This window comes from Thunnus albacares, chromosome 17 (genome assembly GCF_914725855.1).
Source record: "Thunnus albacares chromosome 17, fThuAlb1.1, whole genome shotgun sequence".
NCBI lineage: Eukaryota > Metazoa > Chordata > Actinopteri > Scombriformes > Scombridae > Thunnus > Thunnus albacares.
Window position 1 is genome coordinate 21789563 of NC_058122.1, and position 16673 is coordinate 21806235.

The 16673-nt window shown below is 41.5% G+C and overlaps 1 protein-coding gene across 2 annotated transcripts in view; it reads left to right on the forward strand.

Moving 5' to 3' along the window:
* The window catches only part of znf385c (zinc finger protein 385C), a 124476-nt gene that overhangs the window by 42786 nt on the left and 65017 nt on the right, over positions 1-16673 (forward strand). For both annotated transcript variants that reach the window (XM_044332329.1, XM_044332330.1), the window contains exon 2: positions 1962-2291. In XM_044332329.1, coding sequence (XP_044188264.1) covers positions 1964-2291 — 328 coding nt within the window. In that variant the 5' untranslated portion in view covers positions 1962-1963. The remainder of the gene's footprint in view (positions 1-1961; positions 2292-16673) is intronic.

Here is a 16673-nt window from a genome sequence, read left to right on the forward strand (position 1 = left end):
GGAGTGTGAGGAGGTTGTGTGGTTAAGGACCACAGAGATTTTTTTCATTCGGTGCCAGAGAGCAGCATTGCTCAAAGCTTTCAAGAAAACATCTGATGGAGTCTCTTGAGTGCTCCCAGATTGGCAACGTGAATGGCAGCTTTCATGGAGACTGCTTGCCCTAATGTGTTTTTGAGCACTGTATGTGAGTGTGTGTGTCTTTGAGAGAGAGAGAGAGAGAGCAAGAGAGAGAGAGCACATTTGTGTGTGAGTTTTTTTTCATGCGTTCAGGCATGTATGCATCATAGACTTTGGTCTGTGTGTATGTGTGTGTGTCTGGGCGGTTTGGGTGTTTACGTAAATAACTCAAGGTGGAGGCCAAAATCCAGCAGCAGAAATGCACAGCTGGGTGTATTTCAGGGACTTTTTCCAATGGTGATGTCTCAATCCTTCGCAGAGCTACTGTAGACCTACCTTTTCATTTATTTATGGAGACACTAGCTGCATGTGAAACAAACTGCTCCTCTCTGGGACTGTCTAACCTGTTAAGGCTTCTACTCTGACCACAGAGTCCTCCTTGGAAAAACTGAGGTGTTCAAGCAGCAGACTTTTTTGACAGAGCTGTCATTATGCTTCTTTGTCTCCTTCTATATCACTGTCCTGCTTTCTCCTTTAACCCCCCGTATATCCGGCCCTCAGGAGGTTCTCATACGTTTTTACAGCTAAAGGTTTCTTCTGATCACAAGGATGATTTGTGCTTCCTCAGTAACTTGTTTGAGTTGTACAAACTTAAGAGATGAAAGTAGTGTTTCAGCTTACTCTAAGCTCATACAGTTGTATATTTGGTTCAGTTTCTGTTAGTTGTATCTGTAACTAATTTGAACCTAATGCCTTTCCATCCCTAATTATTTTAACTTATTGTTAATTTATTAGTTTTCCTCCTCTCCTGCGCAAGAGTTTGCTTAAAAATCATGTATAGCAGAGTAGTAGCTAAAAGGGTGTTTGTGTATTTGTCTATATATCTCTATATCAAATCTTTAAATCTTGTATAGAAAAAATATGTCTTTAATTCGCAAACAAACAGAACTAAAAGTAAATGTCAGCACACATGAGCAGAGCTGTTTCATAAGCCCCAGACTCCTGGTTGTTTTCCTGCTCGCCTATCTGATCCAGGCACCGCTTGGCTGAGATCTTAGACAGAGGCAGTGCAGCTACTCCTGCAGCATTTTGGCTTGCAGGGGTGCACAGACAGCAAGCAGGCATGGAGTCATCATCATAAGTATAACAGCTTGTCAGAGGGTCCTCACTAGTCCTCAAAGAGCCACACTGCAGCACTCTGTCTCCCCCAAGTGGTGTCTCATTGCACCCCAGGACCACTGCCGCTTGGTCTTGCCACTTCAAGTATGGTAGACCTCCAGTGTGACCATATGTGCATTTGTGCCTGGTCTTCTCCTTTCACTGTGTTTCCTGATGTCTTCATGAGTATGTGTGTGTGTGCACACTGAGGGTGTAACTGTGTTTGGAAGGTGCTGACAAGCATGACTTACATCGGACAGGAAAGGAGTCAGATTCCACACACTCCTCTACAAAGCTTTGGGAATCAGGGGTATTTTTGCCTGTGTGTGTGCTCTGTTTTATCAGGGTGGCTTTGTATGCTGGCCGTGCCAGGTCAGACCAGGCTGAGGAAAATGATACCTCCATCTGCGGGAGACAGGATACACTATGTTGCACGCTGTGTTGCACATGCTAACACTGGGGTGCTTTGGGAAGGGAGGGAGGCGCGTCAGACATGTGGTCTCTGATAAAACTTTTGTACATGATGGTGTAGTCTGACACCTGAGCTGTAAATGATAACCTCTAAGTAACACTGCTCTTTTTGCTTTTTATTTTGGTCTTTTCTGCTGCTCCTTATGTTGTCACTCTGTATGTCCTTTCTTTTGTATTTATCACCTTCTCCCTCCCATTCTCTTCTTCTATTACAGGTATGAAACGTCCGTTCAGCCAATCAGCTCTGCCGGACACCCAGCTGGACGGGACGGGGCTTGACGCTGGGTTGGGAGTGCAGATGGACGGGGAAATTTGCTGCGACACCCAGAATGAAGCTGCAGTATCAGATGAGCAGTCACCAGGGGGCGCCCTGCCTTCTGCACTCTACAGACCCAAAAGGGAGAGGAAGCAGCGGAGCTACACCTTGTGTGAGGTTTGCAACATCCAACTCAACTCAGCCGCACAGGCCCAGATCCACTACAACGGCAAATCCCACCAGAAAAGGCTCAAGCAGATCAGCAATGGCAAGATGCCAAGTAACACAGGTAGGCCTGGAGCACTGCTTGACTGACCAGTTGTTTGTTTATTGTTGCAAAATTAGATATAAAAGCAGAACATTGGATATAATGCTCTGCCACCGGATTTGGGAACATTGTCTAGCACAATAGGGCCATGCAGATTAACAGAATCCCACACACTGTTCACAGCACACTGTCATGAGTCTCTCTGTGCCAACCCCCCCCACCCCCCACCCCCCTACTTGTATTCAATAGAAGTTAAACAAATGGGATTCAATTTGCTGAAATGTTCAGATGCAGCCTTGGGCTGAGGACACACACAAACACATACACACATAAGTAGAGCGGAGCTAAGTGAAGTCAGCAAGTGAGAAGCTAATTAAGTGCCGGTTGTGTTTGATGGTTGTGTTCCTGGGAGTGATGCGGCTGGAGTGAAGTTGGACATTTTGTGATTCTAGTCACAGCCTCGATTAGGACTCTGCTCCAGGGGAATCAGTCTCTCAGTTAAGTCTGACTCTTTCACACTCCTGGTCTCTCTTTTGCTCTTTCTTCAGCCTTGCCAAAAGGATGTGGACACACCCGATACTCACACAAAACACTTAAACACACTGTCGGGCAATAATCTCACATATCCCTTTAGAAAATACATATATATATATAGAAAAAGAAAATACATGGAAACCCATTTAAAGCGCAAATTGTCATACATGTAGATCATAAGATCATAGCAACAGGTTGACCTATCTTGTAAGAATGAAGGATCACAGTTTTACATGACTGCTTGGTTAATTGACAGGAAGAAACATGATGATTGTGTCTCAGCACAGCAAGTTTCCTGAACTGGAAGACATCTAAATTAACCAATCACATGACTTTCATCTACTCTCCAGAATTGAACACTGTCAGCAGGGCCTCACTGATAATTTGTTTGGATGTGTGTGTGTGTGTGTATTTGTGTATCTGTGCATCTGTATGTTTGTGTCTCTTCCTTTGTTTTTTGATAGAGCTTGGCAGTATTTCAACTAGCACCATGTGAAACTGGCATTTTGTTACATCAGGATCTAAAAATTCTCAAAGCAAAGTAATCTCGTCCTGATGGAAGATCTATAAGGTTAAATGTCAAGCCCTGAAAAAATATTTCTAAGGCAGCAGCGGACTAATGCTTAAGGAAGTAGGCTTGTTCAAGAATTTAGACAGCTGAAGAGAGAAAAGATACTCTTTACAAGGCACTTAACAACCAACAATAGAGATGCTTACTGGACAACAAACATGTACAGGACATTCTTTGCTAAAAAGAACAAGTTAAAAATGGATAAATAAAGTACTGAAATTCCCTTTAGCTGACGCTGAGTTACGCTGTAAGAAGCACAATTTGTATAACCTAGTTTAGTGCAACTTAAACGGGTGCATAATGTTAAAGATACACTATTTGTCTTGATAAAATAAGATGAGATGCTGATTTTAATGGTCAACTCATCATCCTGTTTCATTATGTGAGCAAAAAATGTACAGTTCTTACACAAAATCCACAGTGACAATGCATTTCCTGTCAAATAAGTTATCCTTTGCTTTAGAAAAAATGTATTTGGGTAACTTTGCTTGGTATTTTTCAGAAACATTTACATAATGTTGTGTTTAGTTTAGATTTGTTTGTGTTAGGCTGTTTTCTTACTTTTGATAATACTTTTGATATTATAATGAGCGCTGCCAGTAAATGCCACAGTTATTTTATGGAGGGAGGAGGTGGAGGGGGTGTTATTTTAAAAAAAACGCACGAGGTAGAAAAAGGCTAAAAGTGAAGGTGTCCAACTTCTTCATGTACAACCAAAAAAAACATTTCAGTGTTTGTTTGTTTTTCTCACTAATGATGACAGCGGAGTAGTTTGTAGCCAAGGATGATGACTAATCAGTGGATCTGAGTCTCTCTGTGTATCAGTGCCCTTGCAAGAGATGCTTGCTTTTCTCACTCTCTCTCTCTCTCTCTCTCTCTCTCACTGTAACTTAGTGGAAGAAAAAAAATAATTACAGCAACTACACTCTAATTCAGTGCAATTAAGATTACGTGTCTTCTTGGGATTAGTCCAGTTTCTGTTCTCAATTAATGATTTTCTAAGAACCTCAGGAATCATATCCTGTGACTAATGTGTAATATGTGTGAATCAAATCAATCAAATCAGTAAGGAATTACCTTTCTCAGGCAGCATGTTATGACAGTCGATCAGATCAATATTTTATATTTGTGCTTCATTTGACAGCAGACAATCAGATGTCAATGATAACTCTATGGAAATTGGAAGTTAATTACTGAGGAGAAGAGTATGTTATCAACACTGTTTGTCAAAGCAAAAGCAAAAAGAGGAAAAAAAAAGAAGATATTTAAACATCTGTCAATGTGGGCAGCAAATCTTTTGGAAAAATTGTTCTGAAAATGCCAGTGTTGAAAGAAAACCCTCGACAGTGAAAAGTGTTTTCAGATTTATCTCCATTAGTGCGGTCAAGGCCTGAGATCAGCACATAAGAATGTCATTTATTTGGAGCTGAAATTTTGGTTTTAGCATTTATATACGAAGTGCTTCGGTCTTACTTTTTGGTGAGAACTTCCTCATCCATAAAATACTCATGAGTCTAGTATTTCTGAGAGTTTCTACGCTGATGGGCCCACACACAGAAAGACATATACCCCGTCAGACTGGGTGTTCCCTGAAAAAAAAGACATAAATAACATATGCATACCCTGAAAAGGGCTGCATGGTCCTTTTTACAAGACATGAAAAATGCCATTCATTCACACACACACACACACACACACACACACACACACACACACCATCCAAATTTAAAGCCCTGGCACCGTTGGCTCTCATCGGGCCTTATCAACGGCTGTTGGCCTGACTCAGCACGTTGAAGCTGCAGCAGGGGTGAGATGGAGCTGTCTGACTGACTGTTCAGCCTAGCGAATCCGCGAGTTTACCAGTTACGTGCAGTAGCTCCTTAATTTTAACCTTCACATTTCCTTTTCTTTTTCTCAAATGGAAAACACTACAAACTGATCGTATCAGTTCAAAGCAAAAAGAAAAACAACTTTGTAGCGCTGCAACTTTTTTTTATCATTGGACATATTCTCGTTGGAAGTGATTCGCAGTGGCGCGACAATGGCCCTTTGTTTTTGTTTGTCTCTCCTTGATGCTTGGTTACTTATTAGATTATTTCTTCTCACGGAAGGCAGTCAGATTGCAGCCGGCTGTAGTCTTTGTTGTGTTTCTAAGTGAAACTTTTAAAAAAAGAAGACATGAGGTGATGCAGAGTGTTTGATCATTCGGCCTCTGTCGTCACTAGCTCTTTGAAGTCGGCTCGGTGTGTCAGGCCACTTACATGCAGCCGAACATGAAACAAATTTCATAAATTCTATAATATACCAGAAACTTTGTCATACAGGGCATGGGGCCACATGTGATCTAGTCTAAATCCCCTGTTATGGTACACTGCTGCAGGTGATGCAGACTGCATATATATAAAAGTTTGTGTGTTTATTTGTTGTGTTGTGCATTGTGTGTGCAAGCGTGTTTGTGTGTGTGTGTGTGTGTGTGAGAGAGAGAGGCGCAGGGCATGCTGAACTGTTGTGGTGTGCAGATTCTCTCTGACATGCAGTCACAATCACACAGCCTTATCTCTGCTCACCTTCTGCTGACTCCCCCAGGCAGCCAGCTCCACCACAGCTTCTCTACCCTGTATGTGTGTGTGCGTGTGTGTGTGTGTGTGTATGTGTGCATCTTGCATGTCTGGTTCAGATATTTTTAGAATTTTTAAATGCTGCAGTGTCTGTAACATGTGCTGTGTAAACATATATATACGTGGTTCGGTGCATCTGTGTTTATGTCAGCCCTCATATGTACAGTGAGGCATCTGTATGGATGTTTATAGGTTCATAGATTCCACGATTAAAGAACAGAACAAATTTCTCTTGTAAAACTGTGTGTGTGTATTTCTCTCAGCGATCCGTCTCTGTGTCGGCGTGTGTTTCCCTCTCTCTCTGCTTCACTGAGCTGACAGTGGGTCCAGGCTCTTTTTTTTCTCTCTCTCTCCTGTCTCCTCTCCTTCCTTTCTCTTCATCCTCTTCTCTCCCTCCTTCTGGCATGGATGGACATGGACATGTGGCGCAGCCAGTCCTACTAAAAGATGAATGTGTCAGTGATTAAATGATTTCACTCTGTTATCATGGAGAATAATATGTAGAGTAGCTTGCTGACAGACATGGAGGGAGAGAAGAAGTCCAGATGTTTGGACGACAATATGAGTTCAGGTGTTAATTTATGCAGTTCAGGCCTATAATGTTTCACACTGAAGAATATTAAAAATTCATCGTGAATTCCAGCCCACTTGTTTTTTTTATATAGTATACGGTATTTGTATAAGTGTCTCAAAGGTAAGTTGGCAATGACATCATGTGGCAGCACATGATGCTCCATCAAGGGAATGTTTAATGTGTGGCGGCAAAAAAAAAAAAATCCGATTCAAATTAGGTGTTTCCATCGACTAAGCCGAAGCAAATAGGTTTACTGAATATAGGATATAATAATATAATCTGAATATAATCCAGATGGGGGAAGCTCAGAGTTGATCAAAATGTAAATATGATCAGCTGAGTTGCCTTCAGTTATTATAGTGCGCTCACAGCGATGAAGCTTTATAGACTTTTTTTTGTCCTGGGTTTGGCCTCTCAGGCAACATACACACTGCTCTGTTATCTTGGGGTCTGTCCCAATACTCACACTTCTGATCTTGAGCACTTAAGTGCGCATTCACGCACTGCCAGGTCGTTGGCGAGTGTTTCCCACATCTGAAATATACCAACACACACTACACTTAACCAGTACTTGATGCACACTTTTCCTAATACTGCTTCAAAGCCATATTCAGAGCCAAGTGTATCCCACAATTCACCACGGTATATTGCGCAACGCCAGTCTAGTTGTTGGCAGTACTGTGCCTATAGGCTGGCTTCGGGACCAACATCAACAGAGAAGAAGTTGAAGTGTATGATATGTTGGATTCAGTGTGAATCTTATTATTAATATTCAAAGTCTAAGTTAAGGCAGAAGCTCCACAGATGGTTTTTAACATAATATTATCTTTTTTATCTTGATGAGACCGATAAGAGTAATATTATCTGATACTGTAAATATTCAATATTATATCCATTATCAAAGATTTTAAGAAATATGATCCATTCTCTAAAAAATATTATCAGACAGAAAATAATATTGTGTTATGTCTCTTTTATTTGCTATTTATTTGCTTTATTTACATGCTTTTAGATAGCCTAACTCTATTTAATTGCTTTGTATTTCTCCTCTTTGCTCAGTCATCAGACTGTAACTTTGATTCTGTTTGGTTAATCCTCCTCCAACAATTCATCTGAGTTAGATTGTAACATACACAGTATTTGTATTTGCATGAGTGACAGGATGTCCGTATTAATCAAGAGTGTCCCAGTGAGCTCTAATAAGCCTTTGCACTCTTGCGGTCTTAACAAGCACTTGGGCAGTGTGGCAGTTACTGGAAATACATCACACGAGTACTCACTATTGGGATGGACCCTTGGTTAGAGTTGTTGGAACTTAATGCTGCCTGTGAAGAAAGACGCTACTCAGGGCTGGAAAAGTCCCCCATAGCATTTATACATTTTTAACCTGAACAAGAGCTGGGAGAGGATAATATTATACAGATGCTGATATGTGTATTTGACAAATGTGTTGACATCACTTGCCTAATTACCTCACTAGTGAAAAAAGAAATACCTTTTTATCTCAAGCGCGGTGAAACTTTACAGTGGTGATGAAAATTGGGCCATATTTTCCCATTCAGTCTTTGTTCGTCATTATTTGCATAAAAATACAAGGAGAAAAGCTCAGGTTATATGAGTGACTCATTGTTTGAGTCTTGCTCACAATCTAACTTTGAGCTGAAAAACAGAAATTGGGACCAGATGCTATTTCTCGTTCTCCTTATCTCATTATGTCTGTCTCAGGTAACGTCTCGCTTGAGATTTTACCCTCACAGTACGATCCATGTCACTGAGTCATACAATTATGTGTGTTGTGAAGCCGCAGTGCATCTAGACATGCGCACAGATAGATGTGTGTTTACACCTTTCAAAAGACGTGTGTTGCATTTGTATTCGGGCTTCCTGATTTACATTTTTCACGATCAAGGCTACTGTATGTGTGTGAAGTTTGATCGTTGTTGAGCGTGTTATCGCGGGCATGCCTTTTTTTATATGCTTTTACAATGAGCCACATCCTCACAGGTTTTCTGTGTGACACATTACTTGACTGACGGGAGTTTTGTATTTTGCTCAAGGACACTTTGAGAAGAAAGGCGCATACGTTATGTTGCAGAAAAATTAAATCTGTTCAACTCTCAAGTCAGTCAAGTCTAAAGCAAGTCTCATATCTTGGAAAAAAAGGGAGCCTCGAGTGATGTCCTTATAAGACCTGAGAGCACTTTTGCCTTTTAGAGACCTCAAATACATGAAAGTCAGTTGGAGGTCCTTCAGATCTCTGAATGCTGACCATTAAACATAACATGGTATTTGAGCATATTTCTGTCAAAGTTGTGTTAATAGTGTTTTTTTATATAGCTGACAAGTCTTTTCAATGCAGGCCTTATAATTAAAAAAAATCAAAGTGTTTCGTTAAGCAAGAACTTCAAGTGGAACAGTAATTATCAAACGGTACTTACATTTCTGTAATGTTTCATTGATCATCGCTTCGTGCGATCTTTTTTATACGCGACCAATATAAACTAGTGTTTGACTTCACTGTTTGCATTTGTATGTTTGTTAGTGTGATGGTGCATGTGAACATGTGAGCGTGCGAGCCTGTCGTCTGCTCCCCTTTTTCCTCCGGTGCTGCTGTTCTCACTGGAGAGGCTGGGAGGGTTCAGACTTCCTCTGACCCAGCAATAAGCAGCAAAGAGTCCAGTCTTCAGAGGGAGACAGGCTTTAATCCTTTATAATTAGCATTGTTATTAATTTTAGCCAAGGCCACGCACTCAGACACACCGAAATATGGAGACAGACAATTAAAGCATACCGCGCCCCTGACGGAAATGCCTCTCACATATGCACTCACACACTTGCTCACGCACTCTCTCTCTCTCTCTCTCGCTCTCTCCCTCTCACTCACACATGGCTGAACTGTGCTGTAAATCACCCTCCTTTTCAGAGCAGATGATCAAATGATGATGGAAGGGTGTGGAAAGAGAGAGAGAGAGAGGGAGAGAGAGAGAGAGAGAGTGGACAGCAGCCTGGCCTAATGTGACCCAGCAGAGGCACCTGTGCATCTATAAATCTAACAGCCTGACAACACACTGTTTGCCTGTGTGTGTGTGTGTGTGTTTGTGTGTGTGTGTGTGCGTGTGTCCTCAGCGTTGTGAGGAAGCATAAACGTGTCATGTGTTTTCTGTGAAGTGAAACAGAAAGTGAGAGTCTGAGCAAGAAAGAATTTGCATTTGTTTTTTATTCATGGTCTTCCATATCTCATTTTCCTTTGATTTGTGTATATTTTTTTTGCAGTGTGTGTGTGTGTATGTGTGTGTGTGTGTGTGTGTGCGCGCACGCATGTTTGTGTATGTTTGTGCTATGTGAGCTTCCTCTTCATGGTTAGTCTCTTCATCATGGTCCCTGTCTGACGCTATCTCTCTGGCTCTGTTTTAATAAAGCGTGAGGAATTGGATTAAAGGCAAGGATTTTCTGCATGAATGCATTTGCGCATCTGCGTTTTATTTTTGTGCTGCCTTGCCATTTTCCTATTTTTTCCCCCAGCGGAGTGAAATGACTTCTCCCTCCCCATGTCTATGGACATACATGTATGTGTGGTGTGTAGCAGCCTTAGCGGTCTATCCCTATCCTTATATGTTATCATGTGTTGCTGCTCTCTGGTTGGTTTGTTTGATGTTTTTATCAGTTCATCATTTCATACAGTATGAAAGCCGATGGAGAAATTACCATGTAGCTGCTGGTTGGCGGCTGTGTCTAATTCTAGAGAACAATTGCTCCCACTTGATGTAATTTCATAGTGTGGAATAACATTAAAATCTCTGCTGACAGTAGCATCTATAATTACAAAAACATCTATCTTTAAATAAATACATACTGTGTGTACCAATCACTCAAACCCAGTGAAGGCATATAGTTGATTGCAGTGACCTATTTTATATCTACACGAGTTAATCATGCTCTCAATTAATTTTAGTAACCAAATAACCATTTCTTCTCATCAGTCTCTTTTCCTGGTGTTGCCAAGTGCTTAAAATTCTCCTCAAATGCAATTTGGCGGTGGAGTCCTGCACTTCTGAGGAGGGGAGGGAGGGGGGGCTCTCCTTCTCTCTTCCTCCTCTACGCTTCGCCCCAGGTGACGGCAGTTCAAACTCTGGGAAAAGGTCGGCGGGCATACCGGGTCGACACACAGGGCCCAGTGGAGCGAAAAACATGAGGAACAGCGCTTATAAGGCCACGGGGAGAGGGGCGCATCTCTCAGAAATCATCCGATGTCTGTGTTTAGCTGGGCTCTGACAGGTCGACCGGCTCTGTCTGTGGAGAAGGCCAAGCGAATCTCACTATCAGCCCTTATCTGGCCTGTCTGATACACGAACCCACATTGCTGCAGCTGCCGTAGACGTATCTGCTAAATGAAATGAACTGTTTGCCAGTTTGCGAAATGTCAGAAAATATCAGTCAGTTTCAACGGTATTTTGTCAGTTTGGCCACCTAGCATGACCCCCCTCTTTCTCTTTCTCACTCGGTGTTGCCCTCATTCCCTTTCATTGCATGTTTTTTTTTTTTTGATTTTCTATCATCAAATAGATTTTAACTCATTATGCTTTAGTGAATTAAACACTTTGTATCAGCGTGTGTGTGCACTTCATGGAGAATTCTGTTTTTTCAGCTCCTCCGACACAAGCATCAACATCTTGTACATTGGATATGAAACAACAAAGGTACAACGTGACCTGATGAGCCTCCCTCTCTCACACTCTTTCTCTCATTTGGCCAATTTTGCCCTCTTCCCCCAGTGGCCCATTGCAAAAAAAGGCCCATGAAAGGCTTTCTTTCTGGGTAGAGAAGAGTCCCTTTAACCCTCCTCATCTCGCCTCCAACTTAGCCATCCTCTGAGCCCAATCATTACAGGCCTTTAGAAGGGCAAAATTACAGCAGAGTGACTTATTACCAGCTGTATCCAGGGACAGGGATGGAGGTTAGAGAGGGAAAAGGTAGGCAGGAATAAAAAAAAAAAGGAGATAGAGAGTGATAAAGATGAGGCAGAGTGACAAGGAAGATGGAGATTCTAAGAGGGGAAGGATCACATCGTGTGAGACTGAGCTAGAGGGAAGGGGTAAAGATTAGAAAAGAGATTGAGAGGCTGGCTTGAATAGAGAGTGTGTGTGTGAGTGTGAGAGAGAGAGAGAGAGCGAGAAGCAGACGTAGACAAACACTGTCATTTACCGAGCGAGGCAGAGCTGTCTGCTAATGGATACATGATATATGGCCCCTGAAAGTTTCCACTGCCTCACAGTTCCCAAAGTTCACACGTACCTCCCATCCTTCACATCCACCGCCTTGCCAATGGATGCAATGCACTATGGGATGCCAGAACCAGATATGCGGTGGGTCAGTGAGTTTTGTCTCCCAGCATTTGGATGTTAGAGCATCATTTTTTTTTTTTTGGTGATTTAATCTAATCTCGTGAGAGCCGTTGTATCACATCGAACGAGTAGCGGCAAAGTAGTCTGACAGTGTCGGAGTGTTTGTTAGCACACGGCATGGTGGACCTCCAGAGACCCTCGCTGTGTCGAACATGAAACTGAAGTAGACAAGCTTTAGTAAACAGATGTAAACTAGGCGGAATGGGACGAGAGCGAGAGTTGGAGGAGAGCATGTATGGTGCACTAACAGACAATAACGTTTCACCTAACGCATGTTTTAGGTGAAACATGTTTTTCACATCTACGTTTGTACCAGACTCTTAAGGATATCATACAATAATGCATGTTTAAGTAGGTGTACACTGATTTAATTTTAGTCTGACAGGAATCTTTTTTAATGCAAATTCACACCATATTAAAAGAAATGTTAGTAGTTTTAAACTGATGTCAGTTGTATAAGTATAGAATATACAAGAAACAGATTTATTTGTACAGAATTGTTACTACTGTATGCATCAGAACAGCATTTATAAGCACAGTTAAGGGGGAAATTTTAAATTAGATCAACTCAAACAAAGTAGTCCAGTCATTTATATTTACATAGCCCCCAAATCACAAACTTGTCATTCCAGGTTTTACAGTCTGTAACAACATACAACACACTCGATCCTTAGACCCCTGAATCGCAAAATGAAAAACTGGAAAAAAACAAAACAAACTTTTAACCAGGAAAAGGTCAAATAAATTAAAATTTTACAAAAATAATAGATAAGAAATATAATTTCTGTGAAGTTACGGTGTAGTAGTTACTCCAGATAAAGAAAATCAGTCAATCAAATGCAGATAAACAAGAGTGAACAGTGAGGAATATTTTCAGGAAATTGTAGATTTTTGGTTTCAATGCCTAATAACTATGATAATTTACATCACCGCACAGAATATGATGTTTCTCAGGACAGCACTGGCCTAGAACCAGTTTGTAGCCTTAACATCCATTGCCACCTGACTTGTGATCTTAACCTACTGTACTGCAAGTATGCCTGTTCTTAGAGGTTTTATGCAAATAAAGTACGTCCAGTTCCCTTGGTGAGCACGGGCTAAAAGAGACAACTGCAACTCCTCCTGACTCTCACACACATACACATGCACACACACTGCCATTTAGAGAGCGAGCGAGGCAACTCGTGGATGATTTTCATTGTTATTCATGTATTAATTTATTCGCTCATGGCAGACGTGAAACAGGGCTGTATTATGCAGATGTGGGTTTGTTTCTCGATGGAAATTTTCCGGTCCACTGCCTCTAGCTGCCACTAATAATAAAGACAGGCAAGGAAGGTAGAGGAGGAAAGAAGGAGGAGGAAAGAGAGAGAGAGAGAGAGAAAGAGAGTTGGAGAGGGAAGGTTAGAGTTGTTAAGATGCCTCCAGTCATACACCAGCTCTCAAACAAATCCCCCTCTCCCTTTTCTCCACTCACACACATACACACATCCGAGCAGTGACCAGGTGTGATCTAACTGTGAACGATCTTGTCCTTGACATGAAGGTGAGCATGTAGACTTGTCCTCTCTCTATTGTTGACAAGACGCCTGAGCAGCTGCAGGCTCTCGCTCCTCTGTCTTCTGATCAGCGGTTAGAGGCTGATTTTAAACGCTTGATAATTGCGACACATTAAGATACCAGGCAAACACACACATAACCTGCTACCCATAAGACAATTAAAATAAAAGATGTTAGCAGTGATATTTGCCCACAGTGATCCTTAAAAGACACAAGCAAATACTTTTTGACCCTCATGAACATCGGCTTTTGTTTCTCAGCTCATAAGGGAAATCTTTGTTATGCTGCTGAAAAGCTAATGCTTTTTATGTCCTACTTTATTGAAATGCTTGTTGCCTTAGTAAGTTGAACAAACTGACAGAGTCACTGCCCGAGACATAAATAGCCGAGGACTGTAAGACACCCTGTAGGCAATTGGCTGTGAGACATGTTGTTTTCTGCGCGTGTTGTTGTGGCGTGGCACCGGGGTTAGTTCCTGTGGGAGGGTCATAGGCGTAGAACATTGCCATGCCGGAGGAGTAATGATGTCAACGACAAGACGCTAACAGGCAGCGAAAGATTCTCTCTATTTTCTCTTCCCTGCTGCATTTATAAAAGACGTTAACCCCCTCTTGTCCGTGTGATTGAGCGGTGGAATGCCGGCTTTAGGAGGGGAGGGAGGGGAATGAGGTCCTGAGAGAGTTCATATAGAGATGGATGAAAGACAACACCGATCACACAATGACATAACTCACATGTTGAGCTATAGATAGAATTAAAGAGGGAGGAAAGCAGGAAAGACATGTGACCTCAAAAAGGGGGTCAGACAGGTGAAAAGAAGCTTGGGATATATAACAATATAATATACAATGCTTATACTATGTTGATTATTTTACTGTCTAGCATGCTTAGTTTACAGGAACAATAAAATAGCAAATTAATTAGAGGAATTTAACTTTGAAAACACCTGATTACAATTGTATAGCAATTGTACAGACATTCATGGTCCTCAGAAGATGTGTCCTGCTAACTTTGGTGATCCTCTGACCTTTCCTCAAGTGGCACCAACAAGTCAAAATTTGTCATAAAATGTGGTACACACATTAATGTCCCCCTCAGGATGAATTGAAATAATTTTGGTGATCCATATAACTAATTCTTCTGGTAATCTGTCAAACGCTTTGGTTCATGACAAAATACTTGCGAAAGTATCGACATTGTCATCAGCCTCAGCTGTACTTCATGTTTAAGTGCTAATTAGCAAATGCTAGCATGCTAAATGCTAAACTAAGATGGTGATCATAGTAGTGATTACACCATTTAGCATCAGCATGTTAGTACAGTATTGTCATTGTGAGCATGCTGATGTTAGCATTTAGCTCCAGACACTAATGTGCCTAAGTACAGCCTCACAGAGCTGCCAGCATAGCTGTAGACTCTTCTTGTTTCATGATGTAGTTATTTTGTCTATCAAGTTTTCTGCCAAGATTTCTGGTTATAGTCTACTCCATGAAAGTCTCAAAGGTAAAAGTACTTATAATGTAGAGTTATATTATCCTATTTTATATTATTGGACAATTATACTGAAGCATAAACTAACTAACAGCTAAATTTATATTGTTAGTAATCTGTAAAAACGTATCATATTTTATAAACTGATAATGTTTTATCTTAGTAACTATAAACTATAGCTTTCAAATAATTGGTGGTATAAAAAGGAGAATATTTCTCTCTGAAATGTAGTTGAATAGCAGTGTTAGGTCGCATATAATGGAAATCCTCTGGCAAAATACATGTACTGCAAAATTGTACCTAAGTCCAGTATTTGTAAATGGGCTGTTACATTTCACCGCTGCTGCAAACACAAACCTCACAGCATTCATCATACATGCTGACGTCTTGTTCCCCTCAGATTTATAGACACACACGCATGGCTATCTGGCACTGAAGCCCACAGGCATGCACCCAGGCCAGAGTCCAAGCCGTGTCAAATCAGCAGAGTCTTCACCAGAGGCCAAATCTGTAGCATATAATTAGCTTTTAATCAGCACCCTCATTCAGGCGAGCAGTAAAGATTAGCCCAGCTTGGGCTCTGCTTAAAATAAGCATTCATAAATGCGTGTGAAAGCCTCTGACCCATCGCATCCAATCATACACACACAATGCAAAGCTCTCTCCCTGACTGTCCTCTCCCTTCTTGCTTTCCCTGCTCATGCCACTAAAGCTCCTATTTATTTTCCCCACTCTCTGCTCGTCTCTTCTCTGAATATGTTGGTATTTTCCAGGGATGTCTGCCTGCCCGTTCTCATTTTTAAAGGAAATGTATACATGTAAAGTAACACCTGCTGTTCAAATCTATTCGATTGTTTGCCTGTGTACAAGGGTACAAGGACACACACCTACACTCAAACCTATACATAACATAACAAGCCTGACCTTCATGACACCTTCTGTGCTGGAGGGTCTATTTGGATAATCCAATATGGAGATTTTAAAGTGAGTGTCTTTATTAAAAAAGCTGCTGGGGTTCGAGAGCGTAACATTTTAGATGAGCTCGTCTCGTCTAATCCCTGCCTCTCTCTGGGGTGAGCTGCAGCATTTATGCCAGTAATGAAGTGCAGTGAGATGAAAGCCTTTTTAATGGGATTTAGTTAAACTGGGACACAAACCAGAAAGTCAGGGAGAGGGGAGGAAAACGCTTCCTCATCATCACAGTCGACGTCATTCTTACTTCTGCTCTCTTGCATGACATGCTTACATGTCTCATTTAATGAACGTGTATGTGAGTGTGTCACCTCTCTTTTCTATTGGCTATGAGGAACATCAGTCTCATATTGCTCCTGTCATTTTTATTTTCCTCCGGTTTATTTTTCCAATCGACGACGGACGTGGTAATATTTCCTTCCTCCTTGCTCTTTGCTCACATGACTCATCATCTGTTGGTTGACAGTGAACAAGGAGCGACTGTAGTGTATGTTGCGGGTTGAGTCGGCAAACTGTGCGAGTGTATGTGCTTATGGGTGACAGGTAGAGCATTATGTGTGTGCGTGTGTGTGTGTGTGTGTGACACGAGCTCATGCTACACAAATATGCAAGGTGACAGTGCAAGAATGTGTGTGTGTGTGTGTGTTTTTTTAGAGGTTGTTTCTGATACTATACTGTATC